The sequence below is a fragment of the Hemicordylus capensis genome, chromosome 4 (assembly GCF_027244095.1).
Source record: "Hemicordylus capensis ecotype Gifberg chromosome 4, rHemCap1.1.pri, whole genome shotgun sequence".
Classification (NCBI taxonomy): Eukaryota; Metazoa; Chordata; class Lepidosauria; order Squamata; family Cordylidae; genus Hemicordylus; species Hemicordylus capensis.
In genome coordinates, this window is record NC_069660.1 from 191,710,516 (window position 1) to 191,727,082 (window position 16,567).

General features: G+C 43.1%; 2 protein-coding genes across 13 annotated transcripts in view; one reads left to right on the forward strand and one right to left on the reverse strand.

The window, feature by feature from the left end:
* CDH18 (cadherin 18) overlaps nucleotides 1–16,567 on the reverse strand; it is an 896,981-nt gene that overhangs the window by 803,858 nt on the left and 76,556 nt on the right. The gene's annotated exons all lie outside the window — the stretch shown is intronic.
* LOC128322537 (uncharacterized) overlaps nucleotides 1–16,567 on the forward strand; it is a 184,862-nt gene that overhangs the window by 14,326 nt on the left and 153,969 nt on the right. For 3 of the 7 annotated variants that reach the window (XM_053243971.1, XM_053243972.1, XM_053243970.1), the window contains exons 2-4: nucleotides 2,407–2,564; nucleotides 14,820–14,919; nucleotides 16,313–16,432. In XM_053243971.1, the coding sequence (XP_053099946.1) occupies nucleotides 2,407–2,564; nucleotides 14,820–14,919; nucleotides 16,313–16,432 (378 nt within the window). Of the gene's footprint in view, nucleotides 1–931; nucleotides 980–2,406; nucleotides 2,565–14,819; nucleotides 14,920–16,312; nucleotides 16,433–16,567 lie in introns of those variants that run through there. The other 4 variants (XM_053243965.1, XM_053243964.1, XM_053243966.1 and 1 more) reach the window with 2 other exon arrangements.

Genomic DNA, 16,567 nt, shown 5'->3' on the forward strand with positions numbered 1-16,567 from the left:
TAGGGAATAACGGAGGTTTCAGCAGCCCCATAATTCCACTTGGGGGGTATTGGGGTTTCCCAGAGCAAGGGGTTGTGTAGTGCACATAGGGTGCCAACCACCTCCATACCCACAATCCCTTGGGGTACTGGGTTTTGTGTTTCTGAGGTGTTCATTGTAGATTCTCTGGTAGCATATGAGATTTTCAGTGAAAAACAATTATCCACTCTCATATGCTACCAGAGAATCTACACTCAGAACACTACAGAAACAACAGAACCTAGCACCCCATAGGTTAGCAACCCTTCCCCTGGCCAATGTGGGGTCAGTAAAGAGTGGCAAGAAGCAAAAGAGCTAATGGGGAACAAGGAGGGAATTGTCAGTAGGTCAGCCCATGATTTAGGTCACCGATCAGAAGGCTGGGAAATTCAAAGAGATGTCAAACACAAAATGGAGACTGACTCAGAGATCACCACAAAATGGAGGTCCGAAACAACAAAACGTTTTGTAGCTGAAACAGGGACGTTTTGTTTTGTATACAAAACTTTTGGATGTGGAAAATGGGTGTTTTGTCTTGTCTACAAAACACCCGAAACAGGTTCTTTTGGGTACAAAACGTTTTGTATCCAAAACGTTTCGCACATCCCTAAAAACCACAGTTGATTAATGAGGATGCCCTTCATGGTTGATGCATGAGACCTGTGCATGGCCTCCAAGGTAGGATTATGACATGACATCATGACACAGGCACTGCTGGGAAGGGCCATGATTCCTCTCAACTATTATGTCATATTGGAGATCTGACATATCTGACAGAAGAACACTCACACACTGCTGTGAATCCTCTGCCTTTGGCTGTGTAGGGGCAGGGAACTACATGTTGCTTGATCTTTACTCTGGAGAGAGAGCACACACACACACACACACACACATGGAGTTGCCTTCTGTGGCTATAGTTTAAAAGGGACTCCCCTCCCCCCCCAAAAAAATTCTAGGTTCTGTGAGTACTTCTTGGTTGTTGTTGTTTTGTTTTTGAGAGTGAGCAAGGCTGCATTTCCAAATAAAGTCCCATAATAACAGCAGGGAGGCTCCCAACAGTTCTGACAGTCAAAGGCTCCCTGCTATAATGGCAGAATTCTTTCTGACAACTTCTTGACAAAGGGCATGTCGGTCCAACATTCCATGTCAGAACTGACATGCTGCACAACACTAGTGTATATGCATTTTGTACTTGGGCATCTATTCATTGTTACAAATTTGTCACATCAAGCAGCATTGAGATAATTCTCCAGAAATCTCTGTAGGTCACTGCAATTCTGCTGCATACATCAAAATAACCTCAGTGCAGGAAAATTCCTGAATCTCTCACTGCTGGCTCATGAAGAATGTTCTTTTATCTAAAAGACAAGGGCTGCTATAAAAATAATATGAATCAAACCCAATATCTATGAGCTGTTCAGAAAGCAGGGATCCTGGACATCCACTATGTATTGCAATAAGATTTGCTTATACACATGTGGTTACCCCTGATACAGAAAGTGAATAATGCATCCAACTGCCTGCAAGTGGCATCTTTGCAGCTGTGTAGAACCGGAAGGATTAGTTAAAATGAGTTGGAATGCCCTACCAATAGTATGAGATAATATTTTCTCCAAAAATATTGGAGAACTTTTTATGTTGTTGTTGGGATGCCATATTACATGGTCGCTTGGGCCTGGAGAAGGGCATGGCATCCCTCCTCTGAATCTTTCATTCCCTTTAGAGGGCAGTGGGGATGGGAAGGGCCCAGGCTGGTTGGATCCCAATGGGGTTGAGAAGGCAAGGCAGGGAGAACTGCAGGAAACAGCTCTAGGGAGACAGCTAAATTGGGTGTGGCAGGAAACAGGAAGCAAGGTCTGGAAGGGGCGGGGGTGGAAGTAGGCTTTAAGCCCTGTCAGCTCTGCACCGGGGTATTTAAAGATAAGGCAACTGATGATGAAGAGCTGCTTCTGAGTATGGGAGCCAGGAGTTCTCCAGCAGAGGGAACTGGCTGAATGCAGCAAGCCAGGAGGAGGACTCAGGTGACAAGCTAACCACCTCCCCTGGCTGTTCCTGAGGCTGACCTTTTTGGGAGTGCTTCAGTCATTCTGGAGTTCAAGAAGGTCTAGAAGCTCACCTCATCCCCTGGGAGTCTGACAGCTGTATTAAATAACAAGGTCCAACACTGAAGATGGTTCAAAGATGGTTAAAGGTTGTTTAAAAAGCTTTCCTCCTCTGTAGATTAAGAAAAATAAAGATATAGGTTTGATTAAGTATATATGGAATCTGGATGAAATTAGGAATGTATAATCCTCATCTCTGAGAATTTTGATATATTGTTGGCTCCAGCTCTAAAAGGGTCTTTCAGCTAATCACCTTCCATGGTACCCCTCTTACATGGATGCACAGGTCTGTCTTGGAGAAAATGGGAGGAAACCCTCAGAGAAGTGCCGCCTTCTGCCAGTGCCAAGTTCAGTCTATATTACCAGAGGACCACCACTGGAGCAGGGCTGGAATTGGCTCAGGACCCTCCAGCTGCCCAATGTACTACATCTACATACTAGAAGGTGAGGCCCATCATCGACCAAGCAGAGTCATTTTGTACAGATTACACTTATAGTAAAGTTCAAGAAATTAAATATGTTATAGAATTTTTAATTAATGTGCTTGCAAAAGGGAAGTAATAGAGCAGTTTGAAGTTCGTAAGATTTCAACTTCAAACATTAATCATTTTATTGAATAAATGCCCAACTTTGGTAAATTTGGATCATAATCGATTTGAATCTGAGAAAGATCTGCTTCTCTGGGACATGATGTCATTTTGGACTTCTTGATCTGTTCATTGAGTGTTAAACAATCTGTTGATAAAAATAGTAGTTAAAATATGATTATATTTGGAATTTCTTTTTAAAAAATAAAATAAAAATAAACTCCCCTCACCCCATTGTTCTGGTGTAAAAAGCAGTGTATCTGGCTAATATACGTGGCAGTACTGTGTATGCAAAATTTGGTATCTGTAGGTAATTGGGAAGTATGACTTTATTTCACACAACAATGAAACAAATATTTATATACAGCTTTTCAACAAAAGTTTCCAAAGCGGTTTACATAGATAATTAATTAATTAAATGGATCCCTATCCCCAAAGGGCTCAAAATCTCAAAAAATAAAAGGGGGGGGGCAGGGGAAAGAAACATAAGGTAGACACCAACAACAGTCAATGGAGGTACGGACACACCCACAAACAAACTCTTCAAAATATATAACTAATTGATTGTTTGATGGCCAAACAGAAGCAAATCATACAACACTTGGAGGCAATCAGATCTTTTCATATGTGACTATTTTAACATGAAGTTGTTCATGTTGTTTCACAAAGCAAATTTAGGTAACTAGAGAGTACAGCAAATAGGAATTGGATTACAGGAGTTCTACAGTATGCAAGCAGTTACCCTCGAATACCTGGCTAAATATATTAAAGCACTGGAATGTCTTAACCATAGTAAGAAATATATTCTGCCAAAAGTGAGCATCTTTACAGAACTTTTACAATTCAACAAAAAGTTTGGGTTTTGGAACAGATTAACTTGGAATCAGGGAGCCTATTCCAACGATCACCAGAAAGCGGGCTAAGGGAGCTTGTCAGAAGCTAAATGTAAATGCAAGAGCAGTAGTGGTAGGAGCAGGAAGCAGCCAGCCCCCCGTATTTATATCTGTATGTTGGTTTCTGTTTATTTGAAACAGGTTTTGACATCCCCCTTTGAATGTATTCTATCCATGAAGTTTTTGTTTCTCTATGTGGTTTCAGTGCCCTACTGAAGACTTCTATCTTTCTATCTATCTATCTATCTATCTTTCTATCTATCTATCTATCTATCATGTTTTAATACTGCCTGATATGTACATCTCAAGGCACTGTACAACATTTAAAACAGAATAAAAACAGTTACAATTTCACAAAGTACAGTAAAAACAGCCTGATAAAATTAAATTAAACAGTTCAAAATTAATTTCAATTAAAAGCCTGTGAAAACAGGTGTCTTGAGGGTCTTCCTAAAAGCAAACAGAGAAGGAAATGCTCTTATTTCAACAGGAGACATATTCCAAAGCCCCAGGGCAGCCACTGAGAAGGCCTGGTTGTGAGTCGCCAGCAAACGATCTCACCAAATGTGCAGGCGGCAATCGCAACCAGACCTCTCTAGAAGATCGTAATAGGTGACAGGGTTCATGACAAAGAAGGCACTCTCTTAAATACCCTTGGCCCAAGCTGTTCAGGGCTTTATAGGTAATGACCAGCACTTTGTATTTCACCTGGAAATGTATCAACAGCCAGTGCAGTTCTTTTAAAATTGTTGTTGGTATGTCCCAGAGGCTAGTTTGGCTGCCACAGTCTGTACCCATTTTTGTACGTATAAAGGTAGCCCCATGTGGGCAGTTTCAACTCCATAGCCCACTCCAAAGCCAGTTTGAAATGGGTCTCGATCGTCTGTATCATCCAAAAGTGCCTTGAGCTGAGAGGCCACCACCCACTCAGTCACCTTGCCCAAGGATGGAAGATTAGAAACAGGTCTGTAAATAGCCAGCTCAGAGGGATCCAATGCAGGTTTCTTCAAATAAGGTCTAAGAATAGCCTCCTTAAGACAAGGAGGCATCTTGCCCTCCCTCAGAGAAGCATGATAGCTGAAATTCAGGCTTGATGGCTGAAATTGAAGCACATTGTCTAGAATAAGGGTACACAATTTTGGCCCTCTATCTATTGTTGGATGACAGCTCCCACCATCCCCAGCTACAGTAGCCAATAGTTGGGAATGATGTGTGTTCTAGTCTACTAATAGCTGAAGGGCAAAAGTTGTGCAGCCATAGTCTAGAAGTAATATTTATGTCAAGAAGTTACAAGGGCCGTCCGAAGATTCGTGACTGAGAACCTTTCAGTGAAAAGTGCCATTAAAGCTGGTCATCTATTGAAATGAGGTGGTAAGTTACTTGTAAACACTTGGGGTCAAAATACCACCGCCCCTCCCCGCAAGCAGAATGACTATATATTTTTAAACATGAAGTCCGCGAATCGCTGATTTTAAAAAAATAGCAACAGTTTTGTGGTTCACAAAGATGGTTCTAAATACTGAAAACATGTTAATACAGTTCAAGCTTCTAAAGGGACTACTTAATCCTGGGGGTAGTATTAAACCCCCAAAACATTTTTAGTAACATTTTTATACATACAAAAATGACTTGAAAGAAACTAGGCAAAAGCTATATTTAAGGCAATGTGACCTTTTCTCACAATAAGTGGAATGAATAGCTTCTGATCTAAATATCTAGAGGAATATTGCCCCCCCCCGCAACTCTCTGGCTCGCTCTCGACCCCCCCCCCGCAACTCTCTGGCTCGCTCTCGACCCCCCCGCAACTCTCTGGCTCGCTCTCGACCCCCCCGCAACTCTCTGGCTCGCTCTCGACCCCCCCGCAACTCTCTGGCTCGCTCTCGACCCCCCCGCAACTCTCTGGCTCGCTCTCGACCCCCCCGCAACTCTCTGGCTCGCTCTCGACCCCCCCCGCAACTCTCTGGCTCGCTCTCGACCCCCCCGCAACTCTCTGGCTCGCTCTCGACCCCCCCCCCGCAACTCTCTGGCTCGCTCTCGACCCCCCCCCGCAACTCTCTGGCTCGCTCTCGACCCCCCCCCGCAACTCTCTGGCTCGCTCTCGACCCCCCCCCCCGCAACTCTCTGGCTCGCTCTCGACCCCCCCCCCGCAACTCTCTGGCTCGCTCTCGACCCCCCCCCCGCAACTCTCTGGCTCGCTCTCGACCCCCCCCCCGCAACTCTCTGGCTCGCTCTCGACCCCCCCCCGCAACTCTCTGGCTCGCTCTCGACCCCCCCCGCAACTCTCTGGCTCGCTCTCGACCCCCCCCCCGCAACTCTCTGGCTCGCTCTCGACCCCCCCCCGCAACTCTCTGGCTCGCTCTCGACCCCCCCCCCCGCAACTCTCTGGCTCGCTCTTGACCCCCCCCCGCAACTCTCTGGCTCGCTCTCGACCCCCCCCCCGCAACTCTCTGGCTCGCTCTCGACCCCCCCCGCAACTCTCTGGCTCGCTCTCGACCCCCCCGCAACTCTCTGGCTCGCTCTCGAACCCCCCACCGAAACTCTCTGGCTCTCTCTTGACCCCCCCCCCGAAACTCTCTGGCTCTCTCTTGGCCCCCCCGCAACTCTCTGGCTCGCTCTTGGCCCCCCCGCAACTCTCTCTCTCTCTCTCTCTCTCTCTCTCTCCCCACAGCCTCCCCCCCTCTCTCTCTGTCCTCCATCTTTCTATCTCTGTCTCACAGTTTTTGCTTCCCCCTGCTGCTGCCAGGGACTGTCACCCGCTCACCTGACAGCCTCTGAGCTCCCTGCTCCCTGCCGCTTCATGACGCAGCTCAGCCAGCCGTCTGCCGGTCGCAGCCCCCAGAGCCAACTGTCCAGCTTCCGAAGCCACCCTCAGCCTCTGAGCTCCCTTCTGCTTCATGGCACCCCCAAGCCAACTGTCAAACTGTTTTCCAGCTGCCCTGCAAAACCCCCTGCTGCTCCAGAACTCTCTCTCCCCTCTGTCAGCCAATCGCCTCCTTTCTGCCACGTCCCCACACATGGCCCGTCTTGGAGAATTAATAATATAGATATTATTAAAACAATATTCCGTAGGGTATTTTTCACCCCTCCAAAGGACTTTCTTTTCCATACGGTGCATTAGGGATATAATGTACCCCACAAATCCATCAAAGTATAAAGTGCAAAGTTAAAAAAATATTACAGGGGGTTGGAGAATGAAACACCGCAAGACATTTAACCTCATTAAAGCTGAGCCTTATCTGGAAAATGGGGTTGGGTAAAAAAAAAGTTTTATCATATTTTGCATTCTCAACCAGGGTACAATCTACCCTGATATCATCTCAGAGTTAAATGGAAAGTCAGGAAAACATATGTCTGGTTAAAGATCAAGGTTTTAAAGATCAAGTTTTGAAAGTGGGCTTTCCAGGACAAATAACTTAATACAAGCAATTTATAGACTTTCAGCCTGTAGCCCATGTTTTTTCTCCTCATCCTATTTGCTGACCAATACAGTCAGTTCAACTGCTCGGGATAAATAATCCTTGGATTGAACCTTTGAAAAAGACATCTAGCTGCCAGGAAAACAGTCATCAGAATTCCCTTAAGTCCTCTATAGGCTATACAAGAAGTCAGAGTTTAAACAAAGTTCATTCAGTGTAATTTTGAAGACTAGGTTGAGTAAAGAATTCAAACACTTAACTGATGTCTTTGGTGCCTGAGTTATCTGCTTGTTCAAAGTGCTCAGATCCTCATTTGATCTTCCTTATCCTAAGCTTTGCATCTCTCCAACTGAGGCATTTCCTAAGCACTCCAAGCAGTGAAATGGATATTAACCTATTGATCTTTTCATTGCCTCTATTGGATTTTGTAAAAGGTGCATTGCTTGTGGTGATAATACTCACCCAACAGCTATCCTGGGGACATGAGACAGGGAAGTGAAAATATAACAGGGTGCCTAGAGTAAAATATTTTGGAATGGTTCCACATGAAGGAGATGTACAGTCCTGTACTTGTCAAAGGTTCACAGAAAACAATTTCATGATAATTAAGTGTGGGTGGCTGTGTATTCTGTGGCCTGAGGGGGGAATCAAAATTTTCTGCCTAGGTATCAAAGAAAAACTAAATCTCGCACCACCACTGAATGTTGCTAAAAGCAAAATTCTATAATGGTATCTAGATTATTCCTGAAATGCAATTTCAACAATTCAATTTCAACAATGCAATTTCAACAATTCATCACAGCCTCGGTGAATTTCAGCACAAGAAACTGTGCAATCTTTGACCCTATTAGGGATGTGCACATATCGATTTTGCAATTTGAGTTGAGTTGAAATTGAATTAGCCTGATTTGATTTGTGCTCAAATCTGCTGCCTCAAATCTGGGGTTGATTCAATTCAGATTTGATTTGATTCAAATTTAATTGATTCAGCCTAAATTTTAAGGGTGAGGGGGTACCAAAGTGGGTTCGGTGGTAGGGCTCCATGGGTGCCAACCACCAAAGGCAAAGGGCTGAATTTTTAGGAATGTTTGTGTGTTGTGAATTCTTGGTTGTGAAGTAACTTCTTCATGAAGAAGTTATTTCACAACCATGAATCCACACCAAGAAGGAAGGGAGATCACTAGCCAATTATGAGATATTGCGAAGGAACAAACCAGAGTGATAGAGAAGCTTGGAGGGCTGGCATTGCAGGGACAAAATGGTAACTCAAATTACCAAACCAATTTGAGCTCAAATCTAGTGTGATTCAATTGAACCTCTAATCTGGTTAGTTTCGCCAAGGGTGATTTAATTTGAGGTTGAAGCACTCAGATCGACTCAAATCGACTAGATAGGAGTCAAATCAATTCAGCCATAAATTGATTTGCACATACCTAGCCCCTATACCATAATGACAGGCTTAGGAAAATACTTCAACATCAGTAAAAAAGAGTTGCTGAGCCTAGCCACCATCCTGGGGTTTGGTGGGCTCAGCAGAGGGATCTGGTATCAATTCTGAGCATTTCTATGGAAATCTGCTCCAGGAATTCTGCAGGTGGATCATTATTATTATTATTAATTCGATTTCTATACTGCCCTTCCAAAATGGCTCAGGGTAGTTTACACAGAGAAATAATAAATAAATAAGATGGCTCCCTGTCCCCAAAGGGCTCACATTCTTAAAAAGACACAAGATAGACACAGGCAACATTCACTGGAGGTACTGTGCTGGGGGTGGATAGGGCCAGTTACTCTCCCCCTGCTAAATAAAGAGAATCACCATGGTAAAAGGTGCCTCTTTGCACAGTTAGCAGGGAAAATTCTGTGGCATTATCAGGGTTGTTTTGTTCCACTATGGCAAATGTGTATCTGTAGTTCATTTCTTAGGTAGAAGGTGCTTGCTCATTTCTTGAGCACAGTATTAAACATGATGGATCTTGTTATAAAAGCTTCTTTTGATGGCATTAGACAGGTGGAAACACTCTTATGCAGCCCATAGAAATAAATGAATAGAAACCCCTACTTCTGTTCTAAAGACCTCTGAGCTGAACTAACAATAAAAATGTTCACGTCAAGCAAAGCAAATACTGATTAAGGTAATTTACAGGCAAACAGCAGCAGTCAACACAATTTATACAGTAATTCACTGAAAAATACTTTAACCAATTCTGGTGTTGTTTTTTTTAAATGTCCAAAAGCCAGCTTGTCTGCATTAAGACCTTAGAGTGCAATCACTCAAAAGAAACCCTGTTGAAAAAGTAATGAAGGCCACAATTTCCTATCAATAAGGCAATACTTGGTTAGGTTTTATGGCAATGCAATATTTTAAAAATAAAAATAAAAACCTTTCAGCATTTTTAGTTCTATTCCAGGACACTTTGAAAGACACTTGCTGGCTCACATCCAGTAATGAATGTTGCTTTGGCATTCACAGCGCTATTTCTAATGTAATACAACTTTCCTCCGATTTGGGGTACAGGAGTTCTGAAATAACAAAGGGTGAAGAAGCATTTACCTGGATGTGAGAAGTGACAAAAGCAGGGGCTGACATGTGTATATTTCAAATGTGAATTGCTGCATTTCTGAAGCATGGATGCTCTATTTCAGAACTCTCCCTGCACACTGGAAGCACTCCCTTAAAGCAAAAACATATCCCTGACTGCGGGTACTACATGAGAGGGTTAGCACTGCATGTATGAACAGCATTAGTCTGAATGCCAGCCACTGCAGTTTCAGGGGCATCAGTCTTGCAGCAATATTTGTGGATGGGGTGATGGAGAGAAATCTTCCAAAATAATAGGAGCAGTAAGGTTCCAGCCCTGCTAGACTTGGGGAGATGAAGCTCTATTAGGAGAGAGGTAAGGGCAGAATCTGGGACATGAAATAGGGATGGGCAAAATGTTCCGACGTTGAGCTGTTCCGACTCAAAATGGGCCGTTTCAAACGTTTAAAGCTCGAAACAAAACATCCTTTAAATAAAAAGTCTGCTTTGAGCTTGAAACAAAACAGTCCCATTTGGAATTGAAATGTTTCGATGTTCTGAGTGCCATTTTGGAGGCCTGTTTTCCCCTTGCTGGTTGGCTTTCTGGCACTGGCTTTCAATTGGCTGGCAATCTCCTTGCTTCTTGGTTGGCTTGTTATCATACAAATCAAGTGTTGTCATGAGGAATTGTGCCCCCATTGCCTAAGTGGAGGGAGCCCAAAAGGAGGAAGTTTCAAAATGGATTCAAAGGGACTGAGAGGCAGAGAGAACCCTTATAGTGTGCCTCTCTTGAATAAAATACATGAGGTGAGGAAGAAGGAAGATTTGATTTTGTGGTCCTCCCAGCATCGAGTAAAATTGTTGCTATAACTATCTGATTTTGCTGGATCTCAGACTGTCAAAGGCAGAACCTGGGTTCCTTCCTTCCTTGAGTTATGGTTTGTTTTGTTTGTGAGATAGTGTTGTGGCAAGAAATGAACAGTAATGAGAAAAACAACCCACCCCCCACATATAATGTTCTATGGATCCTAATCTCTTGTAAACATGGAAACCACAATTTTATTTTCACTATGTAAATTGCAAATGTATGAAATCACAATGGTAAAAACACTAATCAAATAAAATTCCATAAAATAATTATACTGCAATTCCTACAACATTTAAGTAAACAGGTGCACTGCAACTGTGCGTATTGGAGCTTGCCAAAAGTCTGTGCTCTTATTGTTGGAATTCTTCTGTAGAGTGTGCAATCAAAGTAGTTCCTTTATGCCAGCCAAACGCATTTCGATCCTCCTGATCTTCCTCAGTGGCTTTTGAAGCAGCCCTTGTATAGCTTCTTCCTCCACCACAGCAATGGCATTCTCCAAGTAAAAAGTATTTTTAAATTGTAGGTCTGTATCCTGTGCCTTCAGAAATAAGTGAGCATTCTCATTTCTGTTGGTTCTTTTACCCACTACAAATACCTTGTTGTTTTGTTGAGAAATGAACAGTGGAAGCTGTGTGTGTGCGCATGCGCTCATGTGTATGTGTGTGATATTTCTTGATGATTGCTGTTACTGAGTTCCATATCTGGCCCTGAGACTAACTTGTGTTTCACTCACTGCTCTGGTCTGCTTTGCAATCAGCATTGCAAGGTGTACTTAGTCAAAGTGGGGCTGAAGTTTCTCTATTTGAGCTTATGGCTATGCTTGCTGCTAAGGGTGCTGCTGTGTGGCAGCTGTTGCATGCTAGGAATGCAAGCAGTTCTAATTGTGTGTATGAGAGAGAGAGCAACTTGTGCCAATGATGTTACTGCAGCACAGGCACGATGGCTGACAGTGGAATCTTTTTTTTCATTGATGCTTTTTTGGCCATTTTCAGACTGTCTTTGAAATGTGTAGTCTGTGTTGGGAGAAACGTATTCCCTTTTACTGTGTGCTTCTTCATTGTTTTTCCAGGCAAGGTTGCAAAATGCTTTGCAAATTACAAAGCAAAACTTTTGTGCACTCTGTGAGTACAGCTTGTTCTGGCCATAGGGAGCAATGGGGAAACTCAAAACACCCCACTGTTCCCCATGGGTAGTTCCCAGGGACACCAAAGTGGGTTGTGTGGTAGGGCATGATGAATGCTATCTACCACCCATCCCACACAAGAAATGGACAAGCAGGAGATTCTTTACAAATTTTTAACCTTTCCCCCAAAACCCCAATAGGATCTTATAGGGGTTTGGGGGGAAGGTTAAAAATTTGTTTAAAATAACCTGCTTGCCCATTTATTGTGTGGGTTGGGTGGTAGGTAGCACTCATCATGCCCTACCACACAAACCACTTGGGTGTCCCTAGGAGCTACCCATGGGGAACAATGGTGTGTTTCAAGTTCCCCCATTGTTCCCTATGGCCGAAACACTTGAAACATTTTGAGTTTTGTTTTGTCGAAACGGCCGGTTTGACAGCTGGTTTGACATTTCAACCATCTGCATTTTGTTTTGAGCTTGAAACAAAATATTAAATCCATTTTGTGTACATCCCTAGTATGAAACTGTCATATAACAAGTCAGACCACTGACCCATCAAATCCACCATCCTCTATTAGCTGTTTGGTACTTTTACTGTTTTTTACTTCTCTCTGTTTTTATAATACCTCTCTGTTTTTATAATTTTAGAGATATTGTCTGCTACTGTGCTTGTTTTTGTTGTTGTATTTTAATTTAATTTGATTAGCAGAGAGTAGACTCTCTGGTAACAAATGAGAGTGGATTCATTTTCAATGACAAACAATGAATCCACTCTCATTTGCCACCAGAGAATCTACTCTCAGAACACCTCAGAAACAACAAAAGCCAGTACCCCCTGGGATTGTGGGTATGGGGGTGGTTGGTACCCTATGTGCACTACACCACCACTCTCTCTGGGTCACCCCGGTGCCCCCCAAGTGGAGTTATGGGGCTGCTGAAATCCCCATTATTCCCTATGGGGGGGAAAGCTTAAAAACGTGCTAACTTCAGAAATTCTTTAAAAATCACCCCTTCCATCGATCTGTATGGTAGCAGGAACCCATTGAAATCTGTATGGTAGCAGGAACCCATTAGGGCACTACTGCCTGACCTACTCTTCTGCCCCTAAATCCCCATTTCTGCCCCAAATTTGCCCAAACACATGCCAACATCAAAAATTCTTTAAAAATCAGCCCCTTGCCCAATTCCTTTGAAATCTGGGTAGCAGCTTCCTTGCACCCATTGGGCACTACAACCCACTCTGGGCCACCCTAGTGCCACCCCTCCTCCCTGAGGAGTTATAACTAAGGCTGCTGAAATCCCCATTATTCCCCATGGGGGGAAAGCTTAAAGATGTGTAAACTTTAAACATTCTTTAGAAATCACCCCTTTGCCTTTGAAATATGGGTCGTAGCTTCCTTGCACCCATTGGGCACTATCACCCACTGCACCCCACTCTGGGCCACCCCAGTGCTATAGCACCCCATGGAGCTATAAGGTTGCTGAAATCCCCATTATTCCCAATGAGGAAAAGCTTAAAGACACGTAAACTTTTTATATTCTTTAAAGATCACCCCTTTGCCCAATTTCTTTGAAATTTGGGTGGTAGCTTCCACCCATTGGGCACTACCACCACCCCACTCTTTTGGCCCTGGGACCCTTTTTTTTAATCTGGATCAATTTGGATTTGGAAAAATTGGGTACAAATTGAATCTGGGGAGATTCGGGGAGGGTGGTCAGATTTGGACCCAAAAAGAATTGGGGGTGTTTCAATTTGGGTACAAACTGAAATGAAAAAATCAATTTGTGCACATACCTAGTATATAGAGAGACAAGCACACAGAGACAGATATACGCACTTGCACATTTTTATCTGATCTAACCTTTTGCATTGTAGAGTTCTTGACTTCATGGAGAACCTGTGAATGTATATAGGAGCCTCTTTCAGACTTTTTGCCAAGCTTGCAAAGGTTGGAACTGGTTTAATGTTTGCTTAGAGAATAATAGATAGAATCAAGCAGGCTAATTGCTGAGAGATAGTGAGGTCATTCTCATACCTGGGCAGGCAGGGTGGCAGGTGGGGGCGGGGAAGGTTTGGCAAACTTACCTTTCCCCCAGATGAGCAAGTTCTCCTGTTGGGAGCATGAAACATGCTCCGAGACGAGCAGTGCTCCATGCCTTCAGTGTGGAGGTGCAGGGGTCAGGACAACACATCCCATCCCCCAGAGATCCCACAATGCAGCATGTGCGGTGCACTGTGGTGACACACACCCCGCCCCCCAGTGATGAGTAGGTACCCATCACTGCTTTGGCATCAGCTAAAAGCAGCCGGCCATAGCACATGATCAGGGAAATGGGGCTAAAGAAGCATTCACTCCCTTAATTTCAATTAAGAGGTGGGGTCCGTAGGCATTTACTTAGAGCGTACTGCACTGGAATTCACTTCTTGTCACTTGGATAATCAAATGGTGAAAATTTCTAGAAATGTAATAAACAAGGAACTGGATTTCTTTCACTTGTTTTGGAAATTTAGATTGCTGTGTTCATTCTGGGAGGATGTTTTGGAAAGGAAAACAGAGAGATGGTTATGAATGCTAACTCTGTATTTACCATGCCAAAAAGATTGGGTGGGGTGAGGAGACACCAAACCAGGCTAAAAAGAGAGGATAATCCTCAGCTGCCTCCAATGTAGGCTTTATTAATGGGCCAATGAGATTCCGCAAAGCCCTTATCAAGGCCTCTATAAAACAAGATCATAAATGTAAGATGTATCACCTTCTAATAGTAAGGTAAGCTTCTCCTACTAATGTTTTCTTTGGTTTTTTGGATAAAGTGTTTATGATGTAGAGGTTTTGGCTTTAATTTTAATTTTGGTGGTGGTTTGCCTAGATTTCTACTACTACTACTACTACTACTACTACTACCTCCAGCACCACCACCAGCACCACCACCACGACAATTCTTTATATACCACTTTTCAATGAAAGTTCTCAAAGCAGTTTACAAAATATGGCTCCCTATCTTCAAATGGCTCACATTCTAAAAATAAACATAAGGTGGATACCAGCAAAGTGGATACCGGCTAAGCTGGAGTTGAATGAAAACAGTTGCTTTCTGACTGACTTAATAAAAGAGAATCACCACTTGAAAACGTGCCTCTTTGCTCACTTTGCAGGGTTATGACAAGAGATTAAGCTTTTAATAGCTATTGTCCTCTATGATGTCTTTTGGGGATTTATTTGTAGAACATGCATTATGCATGTATGGTCAAGAAGGTAATACATTTTATATTTATGCTCTTGTGTTATAGAACCCTGGATAAAGGCTCTGCTGATATGCGTCAGGCCATAATGAAATCTACAGGTGGCTCCCATCCATGGCCCTGGCAACCATGGTTTTACGTATCCGCGGTAGGGCTATATAGACCTGACCTCATTATACACAGTTTTATAAATACTCAGAATTCATGTATCCACAGTTCCTGGCCACCATTTTGCTAAATGGAGCCATTTTGTGGCTCTTTAAAAAAAAAATCTTGTGATCTTTTGTGGAAAATGGGAGGAATTAGGGGTTTAATGGGGGGCATTGCAGGACAGCCAGAGACCTGCATAGCATAGCACAGCATTTTATTTCCATTATTTCTGCCTTTTCCTGTCCTTTTTTCACCTCCAGGACCCTAACTGCCCAATCCCCATTGCCTCAAGGTCTCGTTATCTGTGGTTTCATTATCTGCAGAAATTGGTGGGAACGGAACCCCTGTGGATATTGAGGGCCACCTATTGTTTGGAGGCATTTGAGGATTCTCCTCACTCCCCCCCCCCAAATTTGTATTTACATTAGAAATTGTAATAGTAGAGATGATTCCAAGTGAATGGACATTGTCCAAATATTGGCAAAACATATAATACTTCAAAACTGGGGGTGGGGATTATCTCCTGAGGTACTGTAAAGCAGTGGATAACAGATTTGCTGAACTTGGCAGCATGTGAAAAAATAATTTATTTTAAGAGAGAACTTGATGATGTACTACAAGGAATTTGGGATAATTTTTTTAAGGTGTATGCATTATGCTTGGTATTTGATGTAGAAACTGACACTCTCTGACATTATAATTGGAGTTTGTGTAGCTTGTATATCTTTCTCTTTCCCCCCTCTTTCTTTTTAAAAATGTTGTTCTTTGTGGAGGGGAATGGCATTGAGGGGAATGGTCATTTATATATTTGCATATTAGATATGGGCTTAAAATGGATATATGATCTGAAGGAACAGTTATAAGATGAGAGGGTGAGGGTAAGTCAATGCACACTTATTACTGAGTATAATGTTGAATACTCTGTTATGGAAATGTGAGTTCGATAAATTGTCTATAACAATATATGCATCTGGATGTCCACGTCACAGCTTGCTTCTTATTCTGGAGTCCTAAAACTTTAAAGATAGCTAGGATAACTATACCTGATTATGAGTTGGCTTACTCCAAGCCTGCAGAACCTGTGACCTACCAAGTAAGATGCAGCCATCTTGGTCAACCTTCCTGGCACTGGGAACAGGAGGGGACAACCAAGTAGCTGGTGGGCTGAGTTTAGCGGAGTGGCCTGATTTGCACAGGGTAGCCACAACAAATCATCCCATGCAATGGTGGCTCTACATAGCAGCTGTAATATGTACATTAACGCTTAGCTTCAGCCACTTAAACTTGGGTTTTAAAAGCTTGAAAAACTGAAATGACATGGGTGGATTGTGCAACACCTAAGTGCAATTTTCCACAGAGTAGGAGGTCTAACTCCTTTTTTTTTTTTTAAGATATTGCAGAAAGATTTGCTTCTGGATGCTGTCCATATTGCCAGGTGCTTGAAATTCTTCCATGTAGAGCAGCCCCTTGGCACAGATGAAAGGAGGAAGTACATAAGAGTGTCAGAGGAGGTACATCTGTGGTTACAGAAGTCTATTTTTGTGCCTTCAGCACTACATGAAAAGCAGAGCAACATTGCTCTGTTAAAAGCTAAAAACTTGACATTAGAACAAATGATATTTAAGTTACATTGGTGCACTGCAAAT